The sequence below is a fragment of the Parastagonospora nodorum genome (genome assembly GCF_000146915.1).
Source record: "Parastagonospora nodorum SN15 chromosome Unknown scaffold_32, whole genome shotgun sequence".
Taxonomy (NCBI): Eukaryota; Fungi; Ascomycota; class Dothideomycetes; order Pleosporales; family Phaeosphaeriaceae; genus Parastagonospora; species Parastagonospora nodorum.
In genome coordinates, this window is record NW_001884580.1 from 51,601 (window position 1) to 63,135 (window position 11,535).

General features: G+C 55.4%; 6 protein-coding genes across 6 annotated transcripts in view; 4 read left to right on the forward strand and 2 right to left on the reverse strand.

Annotated features, from left to right (window-relative positions):
• Positions 1–1,127, forward strand: part of SNOG_14487 (hypothetical protein) — a 1,838-nt gene extending 711 nt beyond the window's left edge. Inside the window, exons 2-3 of the mRNA XM_001804619.1 lie at positions 6–583; positions 635–1,127. Of these exons, the coding sequence (XP_001804671.1) occupies positions 6–583; positions 635–791 (735 nt within the window). The 3' untranslated portion in view covers positions 792–1,127. The remainder of the gene's footprint in view (positions 1–5; positions 584–634) is intronic.
• Positions 1,128–1,220: 93 nt separating this feature from the next.
• On the reverse strand, positions 1,221–4,288 carry SNOG_14488 (hypothetical protein; the record flags this gene model as incomplete). The annotated part of the gene is made up of 7 exons (XM_001804620.1): positions 1,221–1,443; positions 1,505–1,512; positions 1,555–3,321; positions 3,460–3,530; positions 3,706–3,832; positions 3,882–4,214; positions 4,264–4,288. 7 exons carry the CDS (start codon positions 4,286–4,288, stop codon positions 1,288–1,290), a joined length of 2,487 nt encoding a protein of 828 aa, XP_001804672.1. The 3' UTR covers positions 1,221–1,287.
• Positions 4,289–4,957: 669 nt separating this feature from the next.
• SNOG_14489 (hypothetical protein) lies at positions 4,958–6,339 on the forward strand (the record flags this gene model as incomplete). The annotated part of the gene is made up of 2 exons (XM_001804621.1): positions 4,958–5,047; positions 5,089–6,339. 2 exons carry the CDS (start codon positions 4,958–4,960, stop codon positions 6,337–6,339), a joined length of 1,341 nt encoding a protein of 446 aa, XP_001804673.1.
• Positions 6,340–6,545: 206 nt separating this feature from the next.
• On the reverse strand, positions 6,546–6,891 carry SNOG_14490 (hypothetical protein; the record flags this gene model as incomplete). Its single annotated transcript, XM_001804622.1, has 3 exons — positions 6,546–6,633; positions 6,681–6,776; positions 6,848–6,891. 3 exons carry the CDS (start codon positions 6,889–6,891, stop codon positions 6,546–6,548), a joined length of 228 nt encoding a protein of 75 aa, XP_001804674.1.
• A 944-nt stretch (positions 6,892–7,835) lies between these two features.
• SNOG_14491 (hypothetical protein) lies at positions 7,836–10,449 on the forward strand (the record flags this gene model as incomplete). Its single annotated transcript, XM_001804623.1, has 5 exons — positions 7,836–8,904; positions 8,950–9,129; positions 9,338–9,616; positions 9,708–9,887; positions 9,932–10,449. The coding sequence occupies 5 exons, from the start codon at positions 7,836–7,838 to the stop codon at positions 10,447–10,449; spliced, it is 2,226 nt and encodes a 741-aa protein (XP_001804675.1).
• A 1,037-nt stretch (positions 10,450–11,486) lies between these two features.
• SNOG_14492 (hypothetical protein) overlaps positions 11,487–11,535 on the forward strand; it is a gene marked incomplete at both ends in the record, with an annotated part of 1,095 nt that continues 1,046 nt past the window's right edge. The window contains one exon of the mRNA XM_001804624.1: positions 11,487–11,512. Within this exon, the coding sequence (XP_001804676.1) occupies positions 11,487–11,512 (26 nt within the window). The remainder of the gene's footprint in view (positions 11,513–11,535) is intronic.

Here is an 11,535-nt window from a genome sequence, read left to right on the forward strand (position 1 = left end):
CCCACGAGCGCGAGGCCACGTGGGGCAAGCTCGCCTGCGAGTTCCTCTCCGTCAACTGGGACTCGGCCATTGAGGAGATCAACAAGCTCAAGGAGACCATCGACACGCGCCTCTTCAACAACCCCCTCGCACAGCTGCAGCACCGCACATGGCTGATCCACTGGTCGCTGTTCCCCCTCTTCAACCACGAGCCCGCCCGCGAGAGCCTGACGGACATGTTCTTCTCGCCGTCCTACATCAACACCATCCAGACCAACTGCCCCTGGATCCTGCGCTACCTCGCTGCCGCCGTCATCACAAACCGCAACAAGGGCCGCAACTCGAATCAGTACCAGAAGCAGCTCAAGGACCTGATCCGGATAGTCAGGCAGGAAGGCTACGAGTACAGCGACCCCGTCACCGACTTCATAAAGGCGCTGTACATCGACTTTGACTTTGAGGAGGCCCAGAAGAAGCTGAGCGAGACCGAGGAGATTCTCAAGAACGACTTCTTCCTGCTGGGTGCCGCGGACCAGTTTGTGGATGCGGCGAGACATTTGATTTCCGAGAGCTACTGCAAGATCCACCAACGGATCGACATCAAGTGAGTTTTGACCAAGATTTGATATTGAGCAAAGTACTAACCATGTCACAGGGACCTCTCAACCCGCCTCGGTCTCTCACAAGACGAGGGCGAGAAGTGGATCGTCAACCTCATCCGCGACACCCGTGTCGACGCAAAGATCGACTACAAGGCCGGCACAGTCATTATGAACCACCCCCCACAATCCGTCTACCAGCAGGTCAATTGAGCGGACAAAGGGCGGATTCTTCAGGACCCAAGTCTTGAGCGCGGCAGTTGCGAAATGAGCGTCTTGATAAGCTATTTCGAATGATGCAAGGAAACGAGTAGACCGCTTGTGGGGAGGCGAAGGCGTTCAGCGATTGAATGGACACGACGGATGGACAAAAGCGCAGACTCCTATTTTCCCACGCGGAGAATTGCGACGAGCTCGCAGGATGCATGCATGATTCATGGCGTCTTTTCTGGGCTTCTTTGGCGGCGGACAGACAGTGCAGATGAGCTGTACTTATTTAGATGCGAGCTACTTACCCCTTTGAATCAAACAAGAACAAGACAACCCAACCAGACCAGTTCTCGTCAATTCACTGCGTTGCAATCAAACTCGTTCGTCACAAACAAGCAAGAAATTTTTTCCACCTCCCTATCCTATCCTATCCTATCTTACATACAAAATCCCATTCCCTTACCCACCGTAGTATCATACACCCTCCTCATCCAATCAATCAAGCATAATACCTCGGCGCGTCAAAAACATGATACCTATGCCCTCTGACTCCCTGCCCCTTGAAGAGATCCGGGAACCTGAGCCCCTTTTCAACTTGTTCCTCTGGAATAACTTCGTCCCCGTTCTCGGGCTGTCCGACGACGAATTTGGCGACCTGCGCGACGTCAGCATCAGCACATACATCTCTTCCATAGGAATGGGGAATGGGGTCTTACCTGCAACTCTGTATCCGTAATACTATCCCGACTAACCCTCGCATACCCACTCCTCCGCAGGCCCTTGAACAAAATGTACTCGCACCAGCGATCCCAATCACTCGGATCGACATCGCGCATCCCGCTCTTCTCGCCCACATACGTGTGGTAATTCCCCTCGTTGGGTTTAATCACCAGATAACTCAGCAGCACGGCGGGGCGGCTCGTCGCCTTCATGCGCGCAGCGAGGTACTCGGATTGCAAGCGGCGGTCCTCGGGGTCTTCTTCCTGGCCGCTGTGGAAGACGAAGATGTCGATGAGCTCGCCGTGCGCGAGGATCGTGGCTTCGATGGCGGGCGCGAGTTCACCGACGGGGGACGGGAGGAGGTGGTGTGTCGAGTTGACAATGGGGAATTTGGATAGGAGCGCGCTGCCCCAGGTGTGTTTGTTCGGGCCGGGCCCGTAGTCAACCCACATGCCCAGGTCCTCGGCGAGGAATTGTGTCGTGTCGCGGTTGCCCATGATGATGCGCTGGAGATCGGATTCGAGCAGGCCGATGACGTCGATTTCGAGTTCTTTGATCAGGTCGCGCATGCGGTATTCTGAGGTCCACATGTCGTTGTCCAGGCTGAAGTGGATGGTCCAGATGCCCGCTGTGATGCTCTTCGTTTCCGGGTGGTAGGGCGTGTAGTCGTAGCTTGGGAAGCGGAGGTAGGCGGTTGCGATGGCGAGGAGTTCGACGGCGCCGAGGATGGTCAGATAGTATGAGCGTTGGCGGGATGTGGCAGCGGAGGCGGTGGCTTTGCCTTTGTAGGATTTGGGGGTTGACGAGGAGGAGGCACTGAAGACGCCGAAGCCAATGAGGATCATCATGGCGGACATGACCCAGTCTGTGCGTTCGCGGACGAGAGGACCACCTGGGACGAAAGCGTAGGCGACGACCCAGACGTGGAATAGAACCATGAAGTTGTAGACGAGGAATCCAAGACCAAAGGTCTTCGCGGGAGAGTGGCGGACTGCATGGGTGAAGAGGGCTGGGGCAGCAGCCATGGTGTAGATAGCAATAACGAGACCCCCAAAGTAGCCGGACCAGTGGCTGGTGGTAGTGAGGACGGCAGCACCAATTGAACCCACTCCGTAGAAGGCCCATGAGCGGGACAAGTTTGGCGCGTAGAGCCCAATGGTAAGACCAAGACCCATGGCGAGGAGAGTGACCGCACCATGCGGGACGGCGAGCGGACCGCGCACTGGGAAGCCTTCCCAGACCCAGGATATCATGGTGCTCGAATCGGAAAGAAGCGAGTGCATCGAGAAGAGTATTCCAGCAACACCGAAGCTGCCAGGAATGGACCAGCCTTTAGTGATAGGACCAGGCGGTGCGAGATCTGCACCAGCGCTGGCGGTCGACCTGGTCGAGATCAAAATGGACAGCACAGCCAGACCGAGACCCACCTCATTCCATCCACCAGTCGGCTTGTGCATGATCGGCCAGATGGGATTGTTTGTCCAGAATGCAAACTTGGCGACACTGGACGCAATCAGACCAATTGAGAATGCCGAGATGCGCGCCTCAAGCCGACGCGGCTGAGACCGTTCCGCGTAGAAGGTAGCGGCCCATGCAAGACAAGACATGGACAGTCCAAATCCAACCGCGAAGAGCCGGGGAACAGGACGTTCTGCTTTGAAAGCGAGTAGACCAGAGAGCGAAAGGAGGTGGAAGATGATGACATAGCGAGTGACAAAGTAGCGGAAGGACTTGATGCCTAGTAGAAATGGCGAGATTGTGCACATGACGAGAACCTCGTAGCCAGAGATGCCCATGTGCCAGAGAGGGAAGTCTATGCAAGGTCAGATGCAGCCATAAAATGCCGAATGTAAACTTACACCAGACACATACCCCAAGGGATGTTAACATGGACCAGAAGACGAACTGACTAGTGTTATTACGGCAAAGGTACAATGGTCAGCAGATGCACTTACTCCGTTGTAGACATCAGCTACTGCATAGATAAGACCGAAGATGGAGAAAGCACCGGACAAGGCATTCCTACGCAGGGGTCAGAATAAGTGATTAAGACGACTACGACATGGGAACTTACTCTTTCTCAAGGGAATCGGAGGCTGATTTGTTGCCTGTGCTACATGGAGAAGAAGAATCAGAAGGTGTGCTTAGACGGGTTGCATTCGATAGGGTATCTATCTAGTGTGGAAGCCTAACATACCCGCGCGAAATTCCCCGGTTGTCCTTTACAACAATCTCAAAGTCCTTGAACTCGCTGATGGTAACTGCGTCGAAGGCAACATCGAGCAGAACGAGGGCCCATTCGAAGAAGGCGTAGATGGTGTATGCTGTTCCAGAGTCAGTATTTGAGAAGAAGAATGTTTCAAGGACACAGACCTCCGGCAACATGGTGGACCTTGTGTTGGATAAAAAAGTAGATGAGCGGCACCAAAGTCGCAAAGAAGGAACCCGCAAACAGCTTTCGGTATCCCAGGGCCGTCGGGTTGCGCGGGCTAAGCGCAAGGCAGCCGAGTGTCCACGGAAGCGTTGCCACAAGGTACGAGATCATGAAGATGTCGTGCCAGTCATGGTCGTCGGTCGACGTCACATATGTCCATCCACCACATGTGAGCGTTCGGAAGATGCCAACACCAGCGACGAATTTGGGAAGCGTAGAGTTCGGGCGGCGAGTCAGGCAGTACCAGAGACCGACCAGTGCGAAGCGGGGGCCTGTTTGTCGCTTCAGTCAAGTTCTTGCATCTTCCATCTCGAGACATACCAGATGTAAGGGCAATGAAGAGCATGAACACGGAGCGTTCGGGATAGCGGTCGCCGATGGTTGCAGACACGGAGGGGAACCATTCTTGGGGGTAGCCCTACTGGTGGACGTTAGTATGCGAATGTGGTTGCATAACATGGGGTACTGACGTAGAATTCATTCTCGACAATCTTGTGGTAATGCAGCCATCTTCATACACTTAGTCGCTTGTGAAAGAAATTGTGGGGGGATTGACATACAGGCCGACGCATAAAGCTCCGACGAAGGCACCTGAGATCGTCAGTACTTATGAAACTTGTTAAACATCCCAATTGGTCTTACTATAGGCCATCGCCGTGTGGGTAATTGATATCCATTTCCCGCTGAACTGGGCTATGTGAGCATGCGGAGGTCTCGGAGGAGAGCTTCGGGAGCACCAACAGTCGCAAGGGTCTGGCCCTCTTTATCCTTGAGCGCCATTGCGAGGTGCAAATGAGGGGAACAGAGATGTCTGCTCTCACCCTATGTAGAAAGAAAAGACAGCGAACGGCGAGAATGAAGAGCCTCGGTGAGAACGCGTGTGGTCCCCTGAAGTTGTCATCCCACGCGTCGGCCAAGGCGCTATCAACGGCTAACGGGAGCAACATTAGGCGAGCGGAGGTCTCTCCAACTTTTTTCTGGTCGCGGCTTCCTTGCGAACTTCACCAACGCAGACATGGCCGGACCCAGTGACAAGGCGCGCTTCTACCTCGAGCAGTCGGCGACGGAGCTGAACGAGCTCGAGCGCAAAAAGATCTTCACTCGAGTATGTAGCAGCGACGTGCGCATTCGAATTGCTGCTAACAGGCGCAGGAAGAGATCAGCTCCATAGCAAAGAAGCGTTCCGACTTCGAGCACATAATCAATGCCCGCGGCTCCCACCCCTCCGACTACCTGCGATACATTGAATTTGAGAAGAACGTCGATGCGCTGCGCCGAAAGCGCATAAAGCGACTGGGCGTACGCTACAAGGGCGCTGGACAGCGAACCATATATTTTCTCTACAACCGCGCGACCAGGAAGTTCTCCGGTGACCTCACGCTATGGATGCAGTACATCGACTTTGCGCGCAAGGACAAGGCGTACAAGAGGTTGAACGACATCTTCACATCGGTTGCACGACTGCACCCGACCAAGTCAGAGATATGGGTGCATGCCGCAAACTACTTCATGGACACCCAAGCCGACATCACAAACGCGCGCAGCTACATGCAGCGAGGACTAAGATTCTGCAAGAATTCCGAGTACCTGTGGCTGGAATACGCCCGGCTCGAGACCATCTACGTGGGCAAGATTGCTGGGCGGAGGAAGATTTTGGGTCTGGAAGTTGACCACACGAAGACGCAGACGACGACAGAAGACGAGGATGTAGATATGATCACGCTGCCAACAGTCACAGCAGAGGACATCGACCCTAGCCTCAAACAGGATGAGGGTGTCGATGAGGTGGCTCTGCAGAATCTGGCTGCGGCGCCCGTGCTTACGGGAGCTATTCCGCTGGCCGTCTTCGATTCTGCCATGAAGCAGTTTCAGGGCAAACCACGAGTCGCGGAGAATTTCTTCGCCATGTTTGCCGAGTTTGAACAGCTGGCGTGCATTCCGCGTATATTGCAGCACGTGCTCGACTTCCTGCAGCAGACGGCGCCTCAGTCTCTGGAGACTTCTATCTGCGAGTTCCGCATGCAGCTGTTTGGCCGCAGTCCCGCCGACCCAGAGTTTCCTCCAGCGCTGGCGGATGCGCTCGACCTGATAAGCACCGCTACCTCGCGACACCCGAGTATGGTCGCACGGGTGGCCGAAGTCGCCGTCCGCGAGCTGTTATCTCTGCAACGGCTATCTGCGGATACAGACCCGGCAGTACAGACGGTGATATCAAAGATGCTCCGAAAGTACACGCGCGCGCTTGACCAAGAAGCGGGCGATAAGATTGTCGATCTGGCAAAGGCACTACAGGAGGAGGGAAAGAGATACGACGCGGAGGCGCTGATACGATCGAGCGCGAAGCACTACAGTGCGAATGAAGAGCTGCAGCAGCTGTGCGCGGCGTTAGATACTTGAAGGCTAGCGAGGCCCTCACACCAATTTACCGTTTAAGACCCTGCATAAGGCTACCATGATATCCAACTCTTATCGCATGGGCACACCGCCACCGTCGCACAAGCTATCACGATGCTCTGGGTCGCGAGTCGACCACGTCACATGTATGGCCTAGGTGAGCCATGGTGCCGGTGGTTCTGTGGAGGCGACATTTCCCCGCAGACGCCTCAGTCGTCGCCCCGGCTTCGTCGTGAGCTCTTCTTCGAGCTCTGCTGTTTCTTGGTCTTGAGACGGCGCTCGTTATCGCTCTTTTGCCTGAGGCCTATCAGCACTCGGGTCGTCGGCGAATAGCCCGGACGTACAAGTTCTTGACGCGGATCGACTGCTCCGCGGACGTTTCATTAGGCACAGCATGGCGCCCCGCTTCCACAATGGCATCGAAAAGGCGTCTGTAACAGCTGGACGCGTTGTCGCTTTGTTTGCGACTGTCGTCGGCCTGCACGATGACAGCGTTGGACCTTGCGGCTACATAGCGGGACCGCCTGATCTCGCCGTGGATGGCAGTGGGGACATGGTGCAGCAACGCATCCAGGGGAACTCTCAAAGTGGCTTTAGAATTAACTCTTTGTACATGCTTAGTATAGCGCGCCGTTTAAATTTTTGCCAGTTTGTCATACTTATTCACATTCTGTCCGCCCGGGCCAGATGACCTGCTGAAGCTCAATTCGCCAATGCTCTTCAACGGGATGGCCTCTGCATGCAGGCGCGCGAGCCACGAGCGTGCTGCCCGAAGGTCGTCGTCGCTTGCATGAGCGTCATTGCTTGCCGACGAAATGCTTCGTGACGAAATGTTCCGTTGCACAGAGGGCGGACATGGACATGGCCATGGCCGTCTCGTAATAAAATGAGGCGGTCGGGTGCGCAAGCGACAGCGGAGCATGCTTGCTGGGTCAAGTTGGACTCATGCGAGCTGCGAGCTGCGTGCTGCGTGCTGCGTGGAATGAATGCCGACGGGGAACGCATAAGCCACTCTGACACTATATTAACCTTGGAAGGTGCACGTGACGGTTCTACGCCGAAGCTACGGGCGATCATTTCGATGCGTCTCGCTCACTTTTCATCACCAGCGTCGTCCGTGCCCTCACCTAAGCTTAATCCCCACCGCGTGTCCCAACAGCTGCTGCACGACCTGCTAGACTTCACCGTCACCCTTGCCACTCATACACCGCACCTAGACACTGCATCCCCGCTTTCATCTCTGTTCCTGTGTTCCGCGCCTGCTGCATCGCCTTGCTGCCACTAACCATCATTTTGACAGCATCTAGCATCACCACCTGCAGCCCCACCTTCCTCGCAGCTTGTCTTCTGAACCATCACGTCCAAGCCGCCCAGCAGCCACCTCGTTTAGTCGCGGCGAGCGTCTGCCTCTGTCCATGCATGAGTTGATTCACCCCTCCCTTGTATAGCCCAGCCCATCAGTGTCGCGACTTTCTTCGTGGCCAGCTTCACACGCCTACATGAACCCCAGCCCCAGCCCGCCGCAGGAAGCAGAGCACATCCGCCATCAGCAGCTGACGCCAGAGTCACCGCGCCCGCAGAACGTGCCGTCGCCGGCGAATATTCCCATCTTAGAGCTGCAGATGGACCCGAACTTCCATGAGTCTTCACATAACAATGGCAATGGCACCTCGACTCCCGCCTCACAGTACGCGTCGCATTCACAAACACCGAATCCTTTCGCATCGGCGCCGTACTTGTCCGATCCGACGGCCGCCGCAAACCACCAAACTGTAGGGGCGCAGAGCGTCGGAGGAACTGCATCGGGATATGCTCAGTCAGCAACAGCGTATGGCGACAGCACGGGTACGCAGGCGCAAGGTACCTCATCAATCCAGAACTTTTCAGCGCAGCACCAGTCGCGCGCAGCTTCAACCAATGACGCGACGCACTCGCACTCGCACTCGCAACCGCCCGGCCAAGATGTTCAATCTGCGTACCCATATGCCCATGAGAATGCGTATGCTGCCCAGCAACAGCAAGCTTCAGCCCAGTCTGCCCCGGGCGCTCACTACCAGCCCGAGGGCAACGGTGCTACCAGTGTTGACGTGCAAGCCTTGTTGGACTCTCTAACGCCCGCCATGCAAAATGCGCAGGCAGGCCACTATGCAGCTCCTCCTATGACGTCGCAGAATAATCAAGCGCAACCCAACGCACCGCAAGCCAGCCTCCCGCCCCGACCACCGGCGCAGGGTTTTAGTTACAACCCAAACGATGACATCCGGTCATTCCATCCGCACAGCCAGCAGACGCCGAACAACCCGCAGCAGCTCGGTAACGGGCAGCCGCAGAATTTGACTGTAGCCGCACAGAGCTATGCTCCGATGTCGCAAGAGGGAGCTCAGGGTGCGGCAGCGCAGGGCAGTGCGCCGAAGCGTCAGGGCCAGCGCAGTGAGACACCAGACGATGAGGACATCCGGTGGCCGCCGGAGGTGAACAGAAGATATGAGGAGTTTCTGGATCAGGAAAGGAAATTCGTCACAGAGGGGCAGTGGGATCAGTTTCCCATGGGCTCTCGTCTCTTCATTGGTAAGATGAGCAGTTCTCGCGAATGAGCACTCCTAATGCTAGCAGGCAATCTTCCCACCGAGAAGGTTACGAAGCGCGATATCTTCCACCGGTTCTACCGCCATGGCAGGCTTGCACAGATTAGCATAAAGCAGGCCTATGGTTTCGTTCAGTTCCTCGACTCCGAATCGTGCCGGAGAGCGCTCGACGCAGAGCAGGGCCAGGCAGTGCGTGGTAGAAAGATGCGTAAGTGAAATGAGGCCTATGTCCCGGATGAGAACTGAACAGCCACAGACCTCGAAATATCGAAGCCGCAGAAAAACTCCCGGAAAGCCGAGCCCCAGCCTGCAGCACCCCGACGACGATCGCGATCTCCAGACTACACCAGAGGTGGAACGGCACCCACGCCTCGCGATGGACGATATGGTGGCAACCAGGGCCCAATGTCTCCTAGGGACCGAGAACGGCGCTTCCGTGAAAGGGAAGACTATCGCCCCATGCGCTCTCCTTCGCCGCGCGGTGTACCTCGAGGTATGCGGTCAAGAGACAGGAGCCGCGAACGTTTCGAAACTCGGGACTCTCGATATCGCAGCAGATCACGAACTCCACCTCGCAGGCGTCGAAGCCCTTCTCCAAGACAGGACTACACCGAAGATGACTTGGATCTCCGTCGAAGACTGCCTCACGAAGTACCTGACATTCAGATTCTTGTCCTGCATGAAGGCATATCTCGGTAAGTTGGCAGACATCACTTGCTTAGTTTAGTTATTGACCACGATATAGTGACTTTATTCGATATGTCGAGGACATCTTCCGCCAACAAGGGCTGCGTAGCAACGTGCTCATCATGAGCGGCCGATTCCCCGAACCAGCTGTCGTGCGCAGGCAAATTATCGAAGGTGTGCTGGCCATTGTACGAATGGACACGTCTGGCTTCAAGAAGGGCAAAGTCAGTGTCCAGATTTTCGATCGACGCGGTGGTGCCAACAACGTCCAGTTCAATGGTATGTCAGATGATCTACAATGCTTCAAATACTAACGTGAGAAGAATACGCCGACCTCGACCCAACGACTGCCGCGCTACTCGTCAACAACGCAAAACAAACCCAGTCCCAGCCCGTCCAACCTCCAGCGCCGACCTTTGGCTTCAATCGCAACATGCCTCCGTTTAACCCGAACACCCAAAACCCGTTCACCGCAGCTCCTGCTAGCCAACCGAATATTTCCAACATCATCACTTCCCTCGATCCCGCCAGTCTCTCCCAGCTGCTCGGAGCAATGTCAGCCGGTAACAACGTCCCTCAAAACCAGCAACCCGGATCAATGTTCAATCCAGACCTTGCTCGGCTTCTCGCTCAGGTCTCTAGTCCAGTCCAGACGCCCGGATTCGGTACTTCCGCTCCGCCACAGATGCCCCAGCTCAATCATTTTCCTGGCCTTGCTGCAATGCTCGCCGGCCAGGCACAACCGGCTGCTCCGCCTGTCCAAAACACCCCCCAACCCGGCGGTGCGCCTGCAGACATGAGTGAAATCATGGCCCAGCTTGCTCAGTACCAACGTGGTTGATGCCCCTTTATTCAGTCAAGCTAATGCCCCAACAGGGGCTCTACCCTTAATTCGTTTGACGTCGTCCACAAGAATGTACCTATTGGATCGATGCTGTGCAATATGCTTATCACGAAAAAGTCTGGCGCCTTGATAGTACTGCTTTGTCCCACCGTATCTGCCACAACCTCGGGGACCATATCAATGCCCACAATAGCGCCTGTCGGACAGGCACAATCCGCGTCTGCCGGCCTGCAAACCGCACTCCATGACCCCTTTGGTACCCACAGAGCGAATGCGGCAGCCATACCGGAGCCCTACAATCCGGCCCATCCCGCCCTTGCCAGTCCCTTTGTGTTCGACCCCCGTCGAGACAGTGGAAATACAGCCCAACAATCGCCTCGTTCTCCAACCACCGCCAGACCTAGAGCCCGCCAGAGTGCCCCATGCATGCGACCTCATGATCTCTAGCGACAAGCAAGAGACTCGGGTCACCCTGCCGCAACGCTTCGTCCACTTGCCCTGTTTGCTTTATTATTTACACGTTTTGAGCGTTAGTCGAGCCGGCGTTACTATTCCAGGCGCCTTCAGTTTATTATGATTCATGGTTGTTTACTTTTCCTCGCAAGGCGTTACCGGCAGTATATAGACTACCTTTGCATATGCCGGCGTTCTTTCCCATCGCAGTGTATGTTTTTTTTCGAGGCGAGGAATCAGTGGTGCGTTGCGAACAGAACTTTGTGTATAGCTAGGCTAGTCGCTTCGGCGTCGATTTGTATGTACTAGAGAGAGATTAGTGAAGGGGAGGGTGTATGACAATTGAAACGAATATTTTGAGCAACATTCCTCACCATGGACCTTCCTTGCCGTGAATATCTTGGCAGTGGTTTTCGCGTTTAACACTAGCGCGAACGCGAGGTGTGATGACATCGTGTCAACCGCGGAACGACAAGGATGCTGAATCTTTTTGACGACGCCCAATTGCACACGTCACCAATTGGATTTCACATTGCCTTTGAAGGAATCGCGTACCCCCAATTCCCACATCCCACATCACCATGAAACCACGGCCCACGATATCGGCGTTCGTTGTCGCCACGCGACCAA